At 42.1% G+C, this 15967-nt stretch overlaps 1 protein-coding gene across 1 annotated transcript in view; it reads left to right on the top strand.

Annotated features, from left to right (window-relative positions):
* LOC112962165 (coagulation factor XIII B chain-like) overlaps positions 1 to 15936 on the top strand; it is a 29074-nt gene extending 13138 nt beyond the window's left edge. The window contains exons 13-20 of the mRNA XM_026058104.1: positions 5465 to 5653; positions 6255 to 6443; positions 9599 to 9805; positions 10449 to 10625; positions 11274 to 11450; positions 13325 to 13501; positions 14580 to 14762; positions 15517 to 15936. Of these exons, the coding sequence (XP_025913889.1) occupies positions 5465 to 5653; positions 6255 to 6443; positions 9599 to 9805; positions 10449 to 10625; positions 11274 to 11450; positions 13325 to 13501; positions 14580 to 14762; positions 15517 to 15797 (1580 nt within the window). The 3' untranslated portion in view covers positions 15798 to 15936. The remainder of the gene's footprint in view (positions 1 to 5464; positions 5654 to 6254; positions 6444 to 9598; positions 9806 to 10448; positions 10626 to 11273; positions 11451 to 13324; positions 13502 to 14579; positions 14763 to 15516) is intronic.
* The last annotated feature ends 31 nt before the right edge of the window (positions 15937 to 15967 follow it).

Here is a 15967-nt window from a genome sequence, read left to right as displayed (position 1 = left end):
AGGAGAGAACGAATTTTTATCTTTGACGTTATTTCCTTAGACTTACCAAATTATGGTGCTAGAATAACTTTTAAAATAATTATCAGCATACTGAAGATCTTGATTTCACCTTTTAACAGTCCTGAACTTTTGCTGGCTTAAGATGTTCTACATAGTTAGGCATAGAATTGTAGAATAAGAATCTAGAATAATTTCAGTTGGTAGAGGCCTGTCGAGGTTATCTGGTACAGCACCCTGCTCAAAGGAGGGCTAGTCTACATCAGGTTGCTCAGGGCCTTGTCTGGTTGAGTTTGGAATATCTCCAAGGATATTCTCTAACCTCTCTGGCTAACCTGTTCCAATGTCTGACTACCCTCATGGTCAATTTTTTTTTTCCTGATATCTAATTGGAATTCTTTTCACAGCATCTTTGTGTCTGTTGCATCTTGTCCTGTCACTGTGCACCTCAGAGAAGAGTCTGGCTCCGACTTCTGTGTACTCTCCCCTTAGGAAGATTGGCACTATTTAACCATAAACCTGTACACTGGTGCATCCTGAGGTGAAATTTCAACAGTTTATATTGGCTTTAAAATGTTCCATGCAGTGAAGCTGGTGGGTCCAGTATGAAGCCGAATTTGTTGCTTCTGAGGAGCTCTGAATGAAGCACAGAATGTAAATGTAAAAGGATCCTTCTCTTTAAAAAGCAGAACAGGGGAAAAATCAGGGAAGGAAATTAAAATTAGTCTCTAGAACATGTGTTGGGAATAGAATTCAGAGCAATTTGCTAAGCTTTAAGAGGTGGTGGTTTACTTTCTGAAATCCTGACATGAAATTGCTAGGTTGTAAAGTCAGTCAGGTACCATGGGCCTTGAATAAAATATCTCATATCACAAAGTGTGAAGCTAGTTGTCTCAGGGGAATTCTGGGTGAAGTGGATGCAACACTCAGTGACATATAATCTAAAATTTATTTACTAAGCAGGTTGGATAGAGCAGGAGAATAGCAATTTTTATTGTAAGCTTTCTTCTAGTCTCTCTCTCTCTTTCTCTCTCATACACACACAGAAGTAAAGGCCCCTCTTCCTCTGGTTCATGTTAAACTGACACCATGGACCCAGGACAACAGGCCAGCCACTCCTGATGTGTGAGGTGCTGGCTGATGGTCTGGCCCCTGCACACTGTGGACTTAGACTTCTACATGGTGTTGGACATTTGCGTATGGAGTTCCCCCTCCCATGCCYAAAGAAGCTGTCGTTTTCAATCTAAATTAGGCTGTCAGTATAAGTGGCCACTGGCCTCGTTAATCATGTAGATCCAAGTGACTCTCTTGATTTTCTCTTAGATTCACTTCATATAAAGGCCAGTTAATGATTGTCACCAGAATCTCCACCAACCTCTGGTCTACCACCCCAACTATGTTACCAAACTGTGAAGCTGACAGGAGTTATGTAACAAAGTTCATCTATCACTTCTTTGTTTCCCAGCTCATATCAGGTTAATCTAGTCAGAGCTGGGCAGAGGTAGTTGAGCTCTCACTTCTCTGAGCAATGCTTTCAGGTAGGCATCAACCCATGGCACTAATACAGAAGGCTGGCCTTGCTGAGCATCGTCCTATATTAAGGCCATGCCAAAGTGATTGTATGCACTGAGTATAGTCCTCTTCTACCTTTGTGTGGAGATCAGATCTTTTAAACAGCACCTGTATTTGTCAGTATTTGAAAACTGTTGCCTGATCAACAATTGCTATTTTAGAAAAGATAACTCAGTGTTTTTCAGGGACTGAGTTACAAACACTGCCAAAATTTAGTGGCCTTTTCCTATATAGAGGAATGGGAAAGTTCTCAGATAATGTGGGCATTTGTTTTCTTTTAGTTCACCTGTTTTGTTCCTCTTAGTGCTATACTAAAAATAGAACAAATTCCTCTGTGATAGACCAGTCTTTCTGAAGCACAGGAGACTTAGAAGGTGAGGAGGAGCTGGTAGGCAGACAGATGGACTCAGAGTGAAATCCAGCCTGCTTTGTTATATACCATTTGTGGGATGTGGGATTTTTTAGGTTGTAAGCCTGTCTAAACTCCATAAATAATAGTTAGTGCTTAGAGTAATGTTAGACAAGTATATAAGAACTTAAAATACAAATAAATGCTATGTGCTTTTAGAAATATTATTCATGTGTTTAGATTGCTGGGTTTTTCCAAGGAACATGCCATTGTTGCTTAAAAATTGGTTAGTATAGATGCTGATATTGGACATTTGTTAACTTGCATTTAGAAAAAAACCATTTCTGTAAAAGTGTTTCGAAGTTCTTTATGAACTGGAACATCAATGATAATGAAATTCAGTTAGTATATATAGTAATAACAGTATCTTTTGTTTCTCAGCTGGATGTCATCATTCAGTAAACAGAAGCAATGCCATGCATTTTTTGGGGGGGGAGGGGGGGTAGAAAACACCTCGAAGTGGATTGCTATGCTAGTTGATCTTGTATCTTACAATAGTTCCTAGCAGCAAGTGCTTCAGAAGAGATGAGAAAGTCACAAGAAAGAAGATTATGTAGGAAACTTCACAGAAAGTAATCTTGAGTGTAGTATTATTGCATGAAGGTGGAGCTCAGTGCAGCCAAATTTGTCCTGCTGGTGCAGTCCCATAAACATGACTTTTGCCATTACTAGTAAAAGCGCACAGACTCTGTATTGACTTGACAATGCAGGGTCTCTAGGCTTGCCTCACTTGGCTTGGCTTGAGCTGATTTTAACTTGTTTAGCTGTGACAGCAGTTGTTTAGCAATCACCTTAGTGGTTGTTTAAATTTGTTTTAGTTTACCTTTAATTTATACTGGTAGCAAGCAGTTGTTGAACTATCTATGACTCCAGAATAAAATGTGGCGTGGCAAAGGGCAGACATAATGATGATAGTGGAGGTCCAAGACTATGAAAGGAAATCACAAGGGTCAAGCAGTGGCCACAGCAGGAGTGCAACTTGGTCTTGTCTAGGTACAACCAATTTTAGAGGTAAAAAAGAGAAAAGAGAAACTGAATAACTGGGATCCAGTAAAGGGAAGCGTGTAAGTGGGCTTCATTAAGAAAACGCAGAAAAGTACAAACAAGCAGGCCCCAGTGCTCAGGAGGGAGGGACGCCTGCCACAGTGTTACAGGTAAACGCAACAAATTGACAACCACTCGGGCCGGGTTGCATAAATTCCAATTTAATAAAATAATTGAGCAAGTCACAAGTAAGCAAAACAGCGCTGGGCGGCCGGGGAGTCTCCTGCTCCACCAACGGCACGCGCAATCCCCCCCTCACAGTCTCCTTATATGCAATTCCAGGTCCGGGTATATGTGGCACTTCCTGTAACTTCTGCGGTTGCGCCGGCTGTTGCTAGGGGGTCTTCTTCAGCCCTCTGCATTGTGAGTGGTGACCCTCAGGTCACGCATATATTTTACAACTTTCGAAGTCGTGCTATATTTCACAGTTGTGTGACAWCGCCATCACCATATTAGGCTATCTAAACTAACATTGCCGCTTCGCTATCTCAACTCTCTTATCTCAGGCAGGGTACATGCCCCCACCACAGGGTGTAGGATGTTCCCACAGATGTTCCCAAGGCTGTTTCTTACTTTGATGTAACCAATTAGCACACATCACAGTCCAGGATGTTTCAAGGCTGTTTCTCAATTTGATGTAACAAATTAGCACATATCACAACAGCACTGAACTCCTCCTGACGAAGACCTTGGGGCACCAAGGGCTCACTGCGACATTCCCCTCCTGTCTCACCTCTCTCCTTGAGAAACACTGGTGCTGTCAATCAGAGGAGCAGGGGAAGGGTGAGCATAACACCAGGGAAAGTGGCTAGGTAATATAGTATTGGCTCCACATATAAGGTGTTTTTTTTCCCCATAACAAGATTTTAGGTGTAACACTTTAAAAGCTAAGTGCACCATTTTGTGGTTTACAAATGCACCATGAGGTCTTGTTTATGGGCTTACTCATGCTCCTGTGTCAAGTTCAGTCTGAAAAGTGTTGTGGCAAGGAAAAAAAAAAAAAAAAAGAAGAAGAAGCATTTTTGCAACAATTGCGTAATTTGTCTGTACATAGAGACTACTGTGTTGCAAGAAAATTAGGGTCAGAAGTTGCTGAACTCTGAGTAATAACCTTTGTAAGGGCAGCCTTAAAAGCTTTTGGAGTGAATACAAGTAAATGCAATTTGGAGTACAGAAAATAGAAATTTTGTTGCAGAGGACCTGTTTTATTTCTAAAGCTTGGAAATGACACTACTGAGCCTCACGACAGTGTTTCTGCTGTGGATGTGTTGTACTACACCTAAAGGTAATTTACCAAATGGAAATCTGTGCTTTTAACTGACGTGGCAGGTGACCGTCAAGAAAAATGGATTACAAAAAATTTAGCCAAACTGTATCACTTGTAATATAATTCCTTTCAGAAGTTCATAAAAAGAAATATAATTAAAAAGAATGTGTTAGAGAATTTTTGCTTTCTTTTTTCTCATATGAGCTTCTTTCTTTGCCTTGTGCTTGAACTTAATGGTACTCAGTAATGAACCTAATTGATTACAAGGCATAATGCACTCCAAATACATGAGTATATATAAATTTGTTTGTATTCCTTTTTACCTATTATTATTCTGAATACATGCTAACAAAAATGCAGAATCCTGATTTGATTTTAAGACATTATAGCTCTACAAAAACTCAGATATTTTGTTATTTAAATCAGTTATATGATACAAAATAATTTAACGTTGCCTTAAACAGATCTTCACTGAATATATGTTAAAATAACTCATTTTAAACTCAATAATCTATCTATTTAAATCTATTCTTCATCTCAAAATTGCTCTCCCCTCACCTCCCCTCACCTTCAAAAGCGCTTTCTGGTGCGTAACATTTACTTTCAAACATCCAACTTGTTTGATTTTAAAATGGTGGACTTCATTTTAGGAATCTGTGACAAAGTGCTTATTAAGCAGTACTAAAGAAGTATTAAGGTATTAAAGAAAATTAAGAATAGTGACTGCATGTGTAGAACTTACTTACTATGTTAGTATAATGATGGAAAACTATAACCTTCCTCCCTATACCCTTTTGAGAAATTCAGAAGTTTATTTACACATTCAGTGCAAATGTTTTTGGTTTAGTAAATCTTTTCAAAGCAAAAGGTGTGAAAATAATATAAAAGAAGACTATTTCTTGGAGCATGGAGATACCACTGTTTTTTAATACAGTATATTCCCAGATGTAGGGATATAGGTCATCTGAATATTATTAAAATCTTGTGTAGTGTCATTGTTTGCAGCTCTCAACACTGTTCCATGTCTACCAAATAACAAGAATTTGTCCAGAATTTTTGCAGGAGCAGCATGCAAGCACCACCTATCATTGATTTTGGAGAAATCAGTAGTGGGGATAAATCAGGATACAAGGAAAATAACAGAGTATAGTTAAATAACCAGGATCTGTGCATAGCTTCTGCCAGAGCAGCATGTGAAGACCCACCTGTCATTGATTTTGGTGAAATTGCCAGTGGGGATAAATCAGGATATGAGGAAAATGACAGAGTGCAGTACATGTGCAACAGCGGATACACTTTATCAGGCTCAGAATGGGTGACATGCCATGAAAAAGTCTGGACACCTGGACCACCAGAATGTTTGGGTAAGGACAGCTTTTATTGCTGGTTGACTTTTTAACAGTAGACAATTCTATTTGTTCTTAAAGTAGAAGTTTCAGAATTAGGTTTACATTTCTTGGTTAATTGCTATGTTTGTAATGCAATAATTAGTGTATTAAGATATCATTTCCTGTAGTTTCCTAGCTGTCCCTCATACATGGAAGTAGCACTGTGTGGTAAGCTGCTTTGCTGTCTTACTCCATTTTACTCCTTAAAACTCTTAGAGTCCTATAAAGTTCATTTTTAATCCTGGGTAATGGAGATACATATTTATTCCCACCGATACCATCAATTAATTATTTAGATGATTGCATTCTCTTGAAATCAGTGCATCTTGAGATCATCACTAATGTTTACAGTCTGTAAAGTTGTCTTTTATACATGTGAACAAGAATATGCTTTTAAGCTGTGCCATATCATTGATTATCTGTCTCATACTAAACATCCTGAATTTATTGTGATAGAGACCAAGTGTGTAAGTGACCTGTGTGTTTTATTTTTAAAATTGCTCAGGAGATGCTATATGAGCTAAAAGCCATCAAAGATTCATGCCACATCATTTTCAATTTTTCTTGTTTCCTGTAGCACCATGTTTCATTACAAAACAGCAACTGAAAGCCAGAAACCTACTACTCTCCCATGGCCGAATACGCACATTTTTGATTCAAAGTGGTCAGAAGCTGGAATTTATGTGCACAACAGGATATAAGCTCACAAGCAGTTCTGTCAGGAAGTGTATTAATGGGCACATGGATTTTCCTTCATGCATCTCTGGTAAATATGCACCATATTTGAATAATTTTGATTTTTCAGATACTTTCTTGTTTAGTTTGCAGTTGGTTATGTACATAAACTGCATCTGCCTGTATTATCAGAAACTGTTTTATCAATGGGTAGTTAATTCCCTCCACACGCCTTCCCATCAGCAAATGTAAATCTTGTGAGAAGTCACCAAAATTAGAGGTGCATAACGTGGGAGAATCTCTCTCTACCTCTTTACTTCTTAAATCAATGAAGGAAAATTGGCACTCTGAAGTTCAGTTCATCTGTCAGTTTTGGATATCTGTATTTGAGGAGAAGAGTGTGTTCTGCAATACTTATTTCTCTCCAGTGATTATGAAAGGAATCTTTCATACTTAGCTGAGATGTAAATGTCTGAAGTTTATGAGTTGAGTACAGGCCACCTGCATTCAGAAGATTGTTTCAGACATAATTTCTTCATCAAATATGTTTTATGAAGGCTTTATAACTGGAAAGCTACTTAACATTTATGTTAGTTACAAAGTGAAAAGCATTCTTATGATCAACAGCAATAACAGTGTCTTGGGCAGGACTGGTAACTGTCAAGAAACCTCTCCATGTAGGATTGTTTCTCTTAATGAAAAACCCTGTGCAGCTTCAAACAGCACTCTTCTTTACAAAGACAGATTTCAGTTTCATGCCTCCTCTTACCTTTGCTGTGTGTGTGTGAGGAAAAGTGGAGGAAGACTCTACTCTGAATGATGAGGATAGAAGGAATACTCTGTCCTCCTGTGCAATGAATGAGGCTGGTAAAGTTGCTGTGTGGTCATGTAAAGACCATGTTGTGCACCGTATACAATTGTAGTGTTGTTCTAAGGCACAAAAAGACATGACTCGGGTATCAGGAAGTAAGGAGAAAAAATTATACACTGTTGTATTTCCTATGGGCTGACTGCTTGCTATTTAGGTGTTTATGCCATTGCTGCCTATAGCCATAAGTGTCTTCTGTGGTTGCTCTTCCTTAATACTTATGGAATAAACTTTTTGCAGGCCTGGACTTGCTGTTTCTATGCAGCTCCACAAAACCACAAGCTGTATCATAACAAAATACTGGCCAATTGACTCTAGCTTAAGTTGCTGACAAAGAAAGTTTTAAGCCACAATCTCAACTGGGTGAAAGACACAGCTCCAAATCAAGGGAAATATGCACAGTCTGGGGATCAGTTCTGCAATATATTTTTTGTAGATCTGCCCCATGCATAGAAACATTATAGTACAAGAAGATTCCCTCGGTAATCCTAGGAACAACTGAGTAGCAAGCAGCCATATGCAAATCTGCAATTTATATGCTAACCATTTTTAGAGAGGATGAACTTGTCATTTTTGCTTTCTCTAGAAAGCAAAAAAAATCTGTATCCATCCACCTGTCGTTGCAAATGCTTATGGAACTACATTGCCCTAAAAAGAATATGCATCTGGCTCCTTTGTGGAATATAAATGCAAAAAGTTTGATTCCATGGGAGGGAATAACAGAACTTTTTGTGACAATGGAATCTGAGCTACAGCTCCAGATTTGTTTAAGTGACAAACATACTGGGTTTTTTTTTCTTTGAAACTTGTTATTTTTAAGGAATTCCTTGTTTCTTATTCTGTCCTGTGTAAACTCACTAATACAGTGTGTTTATCTGAAATCAAATTACTGCTTTCACATCATTTCTGGGGGTTACCAAGACAACACTTACTTAGGCTTAGCTGAAATTTCAGATCCTCTGTTAGGCTCAATGCATCAGGCTTAAGCATGAAACAAAATTTTTGTTTTCCTTCTCTTTCCTCCCTGTTTGATCTCGGTGGAAGAATTGAAAACTAGATCATACAGCTGCAAGAGAGCTCAGATGATTACATCTACATAGACCGAGGTGCTTTTCTTGAGGTTGGATGCAAATCAGTTTTTTTCATAAAGAGAGCAAGACACAGGTATAAGAACAAAACACTCCAGACTTTCCATACTAGGTGCTAGAATGGAGGTGCTCTAAGACAAAAAAGCCTAATCTTACTTTCTCAGCCAAGATTATCAGAGCAGTTCAGAAATACGTAATGCCAGTTTTTATCTGGACAGCCATTAGTCTTCTCCAGGAAGAAAGAGGCTGGAGACTTCATTCGAGAGACAGCATGGGAATTTCACCAAAGGTGAAAGCTTTAATTATGTCTCTGCCTCCTTTTCAGAAAAGCCCCAGTCAGCACCATGCACAGGCTCTTCAAGAGAAAAATGGCATTTGAAGATTAAGAAATACATAAGAAATGTTTCTGCTTTTTGACCTCTGGGTCACATGCATGCATCTGCTTTCATTCACAAAAATAGATGCATGAACAAAAACAGAGTTTCTGCTCTATGTGAAAATATTCTTTCTTCAGTGGCTTGGGGACTTAGTATAGCGGTTGCTCTCTGGGATTCATTCTGTCTGATTCTTAGTTTCTACTTTATGTGACTATTTGAATATTATAAAGAGATTTGTTGTAGTAAGATCTTTTGTCGTATGGAATTCAGTGCATATACGTTCAACTTGATGTGTCAGTTGATAAAACCTAATGTACAGATAACAAAAAATGCACATTATATGTAATAATTTAAATTCCCCCCACTCTACAGTAATATAAGAGGAGAAAGTATTGGGAGAGCTCTGACTCAGGACAGCTTGACAGGGATTTAATCTGCTGCAGGTGTCAGGAAGAAGTAGGTTATAATACTTCATAAGCTCTCTCCTGTGGTATTTTCATCATGTCATCAGAAAACCTCTCAGTGTTTTGGTGCAGCTTTACTAGTGGTGGAAAAAAGCAGTTTAGTTACAATTCTAGAAACTGACTTTCAGTATCCTGCAACAAGATAATGTCTCCCCTACTTCTCTGCCTGTGAAAATTCCCCTGTTCATCTTATGAAGGTTGTAATTGTGTCTCCTTGATATGAATGAGAAAATGGCTTTAAACCGGGCCAAAAAAGAGACAGAAAGCCCACATAGGAAGAAGAGAGGAATGGAGCTCTGTTGTTATTCTGTATCTTAAATATTTCTTCATCTTACTTTCAAGTTGTTAAATTTTGTTTACTTGAGGTTTTTTTCAGTTTTAGACTGCGTATGTCTTTGGAATATTAATTGCATTGTATTATTGTTCATCTTTGTTTTTTGAATTTAAAGAAAAGCCATGTTTGCCACCACAACCTGTAGAATGTGCTGAAGTTCTCAGGCTGGAAAATCAAAATTTAAGAGTGGAAAAAGAAGGGAAAACAACTTATCTGGCTGGTGCTAAATTTAAGTATGTTTCTCGTTCTGGATTCATATTAGATGGACAATCGGAGATAACTTGTTCTATGGGAAACTGGACTTCTGCTCCTACATGCACTGGTAATATCAAACAATACTTTTTTTTGAAGTGCACTTAGCAGTGAATTTGAAATTATTTTATATTGGAGCCTGAATACTAAGATACAGCAACTGCAGATTTTGCTGCAAAATCTTATCATCCCTCATGGATTTCTTCAAAGCAATCCTGATTGGGTGCAAGACTGAGTTTTTGAAGGCAGTTTAGGGTTTTTTTTTTAATATTCCTTTGGTATTCTTGCAATCTTTGTTCAGTTTCTGTCTCTGCCATATGGGTCATGGGTTAGTGCTTATAATCCAAGGATCTGTTTCCCACAAAGTCCGTTAGTGACTGGGAATTGCTTTGGTGCTTCTGTGATGGAAATCACTTTTGTGTGATTAGGGATAGAAGCCTCTACCAAAATTTCTTGACAGCAAGGAATGACATGCATGTCTAGAGATAGGATTAGAATCTTTTCAGTGATTGAAGTCCTTGTCTATTTAGAGTAATGACTTATTTAATTTTCCATATCCTACCTTTTATATTCCATATGCTACCTTTATCCACCATCAATGGGTGAGCATCCCAGTGTTAGAGAAGGCTCTGTTAAGCATGCTTTTGGTGGGAAGGTTACCCCCGTCTAGGTGTACCACATTATCAAAGTATCAAATGTGTGTATCTTTTCAGAAATGCCATGTGGAAGTATTCCAAAAGTTGCCAATGCCCAAATTGAAGGAAGAGACAAGGAAATATATGAGCCTGGTGAAACTATTCGCTACCAGTGTGATCCAGGGTTCCTGACTGTTGGCACTCCAGAAATTATTTGCAGAACAGGAAACTGGACATCACCACCCTTCTGCGAAGGTATAGGTTCTGCTTGTAAATAGTCTATGATCCTCCCTGGTCTTTGATGAAGTTAGCTAAAATAACATTGACCCATGCATGCAGGTGGGTGAGGCCAGCAGGGCCAACAGGTGACCTGCTTGGAATGACTGCCTGGAATGACTTGAAAGTCCTTGTTTCTGGCTCCTGAGAAGCAGCAAGCAAGAGAGTTCAGCAACGATATCTATTCCCCTTCTGGACAGAAGCTTGTAGCTGCCATTGTGTGCGCTGCTAAGACAAGCAGAGAGAGGGTTATGGAGGAATGGGCGCTGGCTACAAAGAGTGAAATAACTGGCAGGATAATAGATTGTATTTTCACTTCACGGAGAAGATCAATTTTTAAAAGTAACTTCACATGGTAGACAAACCACCTCACTCTCCAGCCCTTTGACACACCATGCAATACAGCACCAGTCTGTTCATTTGGCCAATCTTTGCAACTGCTTTTCTCCTTTTAGTCACTACATGGAAAAAGTATTTTGTCTGGTGAAGCGTTGTGGAGTAAAGATCCTAGTGTCTTGAATTAGGCAAACAGTTGTTGCTCATGAAGAATAATGGTGTTCCTGAATGCAGTATTCTGTGACAAAGATGCTGCTGTGCTCCTATTCTTAAATGCACTTCTCTTTTCAGATGTTAGCTGTGGAGCCCCACCTGAAGTTCCCAGGGCTTCTATTGCCAGCAGTCAACATGAGAGGTATCTGCCTGGTGCCAGAGTGCAGTACGAATGTGAAACCAATTTCCAGATTATGGGTGTAAATTATGTCACTTGTACAAATGGACAGTGGTCACAAGCACCAACTTGCAGAGGTAGGAGGTCATACTTTCATATTGCCTGTTAGCATAGAAAGGACTGTATTTTTACCTGAATACTTCAATGACTTTATCTTTTTTACTGCTGCTTTCTTTGTATACCACAACTTTGTACTTGCTGTTACTCTCTTGCACAGCACTTTGGCTTAGCCAGATTGTTTGGCTTAGCCAGATTGTTTCCAGCAACACTGTAGACTTTCTCAGCAACAACAACAAAAAATCTGCCTGAGGAAACTGGGCCTGTAATTTGCCCTCTCCTACATTTGCACTCTCCTACATGGTACTATATTTCCCCAGAGGATGCCATTGTTTGGAACTTCAACAGAACGATGCGTAAGGGCTCTCCTCTTCTGTTCAAAGCTGTCTGGGAGTATGGACATGGGGGGATGTAGTAGGGGACAGAAATAGCTGTTCTTCTCCAAAGCTCCACTACGACTCCTTGCAGATCCCAGTAGAAACTCCAGAGCTAAAGTGTGTAGATGTCCTAGAGCTATGAAATGAGAAGAGCATTCCTGTGAAAAGGAATTGTGCTGTGCTCCTATCCCTGTCCCAATCTGTGGCTGCAGGGTGAGCTTAGCTGCTTAGCTTTCCTGCGCTTCCACGGAGCCGACGACACTTGCCTGTGCATGAGCAGTGCAGACTGACAAGCTCCTCCAGCGCTGCTGATGCTCCAGAGCGCTGCCATTCAGCATAGTGCCAGCTCCGCTGCCAGCTCCATGACTTTCAGGAAAGCCAGCATTCCCTGGGGAAGGACATGGGCTCCCAAGAAGGCTAATGTGGCTTGTCGTGCCGTAAGGTGGAGCTACAAAAAACAACGGGGTTTTTCTAGTAGCTCTTGCTGGTCCTGCCATGTCATGAGAGTCCCAGAAAGAGTGTTATGCTGCTGTTCTCACCCCTCCTTGTTCTCTCCATTGTGAATTCTTGGAGCTGTGACCCATTGGGGACAGCTCTCCCCACAGCAGGAGTCACAGCATGCTCACAGTAAAGAGCAGAAAGACTTCGCATACAGCATCAGTACCCTGCACTGAAAGTCCTTTCCCCTCTGAGAAGGGCAGATCAAACCTGAGGGAGTGAATGAGACATCAGAGCTGTGGCTGCTGTGGCCTTGCCATTGAGGCCTGTGGGGGAAAGTCTTGCTGAGGCACCGTGCACAAGCAGGGCACCAGGGAGGGTATGTGCTAGGCAGACAGGCAGTCAGGAAAGTTAGCATTTTCTCTCCTGTTCTGCGTCTCCTGCACCTGTGAGTCAGACAGCCTTTGTTTGGCACAAGTGGAGGCTTACCAGGGAAGCTGTGGATTTCTGAACTCTTCCTGGGCTGTAGGTCCCTTGTCCCACTGCAGCCCGGGATCCTGTTCAGAGCTCTACTGAACTCCCCTGGTTCACAGCCAGCAAGAACAGCCCTGCAAATATGTTTTCACTCCCTCCGTTTCAGGATGCTTCTCCTTGGAGTCTTCCTGTTTTAGACCCTGGAGGTAGTCTTCTGTGTGCCACAAGAAGTAGCCAGTTGATTTTACGTTAGCTACGTGCACTATCCAGTGGCTACCTGGGCGGCTGAAATTCCCAATGACGGTGGTATTATGCATATTGCAATATAGGCAGTAGGGGCTGTGGAAATTGCTGTTTCCACTGCTCTCCGGGCCGAGCTTCTTAAGACTTGTTTCCAGCTTAATTCACATTCCCTGCATTCATTTCACAGCGTTTTACCACTAACTGTCATGGCTGGGGATAAAAAGAAGAAACGTATTGGGAAGACAAAAGAAGCTCTGGGCAGAAATTGCAGGGCTTGAGGAGTAACAAGACTGATTCCTCTAACTGCAGGTTATATACAGGAACACCTCAATGACTGCAAACGTGGTTTTGTCTCTTTTCAGATGTGACATGTGAACCTCCTCCAGAAATTGCTGGTGGTAAAGTTCAAGGTGTTAAAAAGTCCAGGTATTTGCCTGGGGAGAGAGCTCAGTATCAATGCTGGCAAGGTTTTCAGATGACTGGGGATTCCACTGTAGCCTGTCAGAACGGGACCTGGACAAAGCTGCCAAAATGCAGAGGTAGTTTCTCTCTCTCTCTTTATACCAAGCCTATGAAAATTCCCCTGTTCTTGTTAGGAGATTGTAGTTGCATCTCCTAGGTCTGAACAGGAGAGTGGCTCTGTTTTGGGCCAAAACCTTGTTGGGGATACTGTCATGAGGCTGGCTCGGTGGCATTTATTTCTCCAAATCTCAGTCTCCTTACTGTGCAGAAATGCCTCATCCTTGGCACACTCAGAAACAAGCAAAGAGTAGGAACTATTTCTGTCTGTCTTTGAGAACAAGGCCCACAGCTTCCCTGCTGGTTGACACTGAGAGGAGCGAACCGTACAGATGATGTGGAGGTACTTTGCTCTATTGAAGGCCCCAGAAATAAGTCAAGTGACAGCAGGATTTCGTGTGTGGGCTAACCTCATGCCGAGATAGATACCATGTTGAAACTGACTCTGTAAATCTGGTGCCTAGGACCTTTTGAACGCATTGGATACTCCCATGAGTTTTCCTCAGACAGACGGAAAGTTTCAGCCCCTGAACCAATGCAGCAGCATTTCGCTGAAACAGCACCCCGCTGGGAGCTGAAAGGGGTGCAGAAAGGGCAGATGAATTAAGACCAGGCTCCACATTGTGGTTCCTGAACGTGGCGCCAAGTGAAAGGAGCATCATTAGCGGTACGGAAGGGTCTGGGTCTTCTCTGAATTTTTCCCAGTGCAAGGTCCATTGGAAGGCCAGGCTTTGCAGCAGTGCGGTGTTTGAGTGGGTTAAAAAATCTGTGAAGCCAAGATGCCTAGCTTTCAAAAGTGGTTAAAAACGCAGGCGTGATGGATTCTTGCTTGCATGTCTGGCGTTGCCCATGGCCATAAGCACCCGCAGTGCCCGAGGGCTATCCCGTTACAGCGTGCAGCAATCACCTTGGTAATAGTTCAGATCAGAGCTAACATACAGAAATGCAAGCAAGTTGCCCACAAATTGCATGCACGTAGTCTTTTCGGGCATCCACAAAGGACAGCGTGCAACTGGTGCAACTGGCGGTATTCGTGGCCAGGCCTCCATTGCAGTTGAATACTGATGGCTTTCCCTCTACTTGGAAATTTCCTTTCAGGGAGAGGTGAAAAATGTGGCCCACCTCCAGCTATTGAAAATGGAGACCTTCTTTCGTTCCCGCTGCAAGAGTATGCACCAGGTTCAACTCTGGAGTACAAGTGCCCAAGTCTCTATGTCCTGGAAGGATCTCGATATATTACATGTGCTGAGGGGCAGTGGACAAATCCCCCAGTTTGCTTAGGTATGTTAAAGCGTGTGCTGCACGGCAGAAATCGGCGGGACTTCTCCTGTCGTCTTTTTCCTCAGACTCTGAGGGCCCTTCCAGTGCCGCTTGTGAAGCAGCGCTCGTGCTGGGACTGCGATGTTGACAGGGGAGAACAGCAGTGGGTTCTTCCTTTGTCCAGCAGAAAATTCCTCTTGAGGTTCACCAGCGTGGTCCCCTCTAGTGCCTGCTGTCTCTCCTCCCGAGATGGATTCAGGAGGAGGAGGAGGAGGAGGAGGAGGAGGAGGAGGAGGAGGAGGAGGAGAGTTTGGCTCAAGTGTGAGCCTGCGTGAGGGGGTCTCCATCACTGTGCAGGGCTCCTGAGCGAGCTGGAGCTGGAGGGCATGGCTGCGGTCATGTGACACAAGGCTGTGAGAGGGGAGGATGAGTCTGCGTGCCTGGCAGTCCCGGGAAACCAGAGTGGGGGCAAGTTCATTGCTGCCTGGCGATTTCCGCCACCCCTCAGCTGTGGTTGGATCCTGTCCTGTGTGACCATCAGAGTGGAAAGGCCTCTCCGTAGTTCTGCCTGGTGACTTAGGCATGGTCTTTCTTCCCTTAGGCTTTGATGTGAATAACTTTCCTGCCTGAAACAACAGAGGGTCAGAGCAATTAGCTGAAAGCATTTTGCCCCATGAAGAGTGTGCAATCAGGCTGGGCTTCTGCAGGCTCTAGGGAAGCAAATTACCAGTGGTGCCTCTCCATGAATTGACAATCTACTCTTCCCTTTTTCAAGTGGCATGTACGGCATCTGAAGAGGATATGAACAGAAACAACATTGAGCTGAAATGGGTTGCAAGAAACAAGCTGTATTCAAAATCTGGTGATTTTATTGAGTTTGAATGTAAAATAGGACATGTGCAGGACCCAGCATCTTCCCCATTCAGAGCACAGTGTGTAGAGGGGAAGCTAGAGTATCCGCACTGCAAGCCRGGAAGTAAGTCATCTCCGAGTCGGCCACTGCTTCTCTGTTGTTTTGTTGCATTTTCACTGTGGCAGCTGAGAGGAAAGCCTTAGGAAGTGTGGCTGGGGAAACAATGCGAGAGCCCCAGGGTGTGGGAGCCCCCTGTAAAGCTRCGGGCCGTGACGGGAGGTGTCCCCCAGAAGCCACCCCCCTGGAACACATGAGCTGGCAAAACTCCTTGGAAAGGACCCAGGGGCCTAACTATTATTAACCATCAGGACTA

Source organism: Apteryx rowi, unplaced genomic scaffold (assembly GCF_003343035.1).
Source record: "Apteryx rowi isolate R43461 unplaced genomic scaffold, aptRow1 scaffold_1428, whole genome shotgun sequence".
Classification (NCBI taxonomy): domain Eukaryota; kingdom Metazoa; phylum Chordata; class Aves; order Apterygiformes; family Apterygidae; genus Apteryx; species Apteryx rowi.
This window is presented reverse-complemented; position numbering and strand designations above follow the sequence as displayed.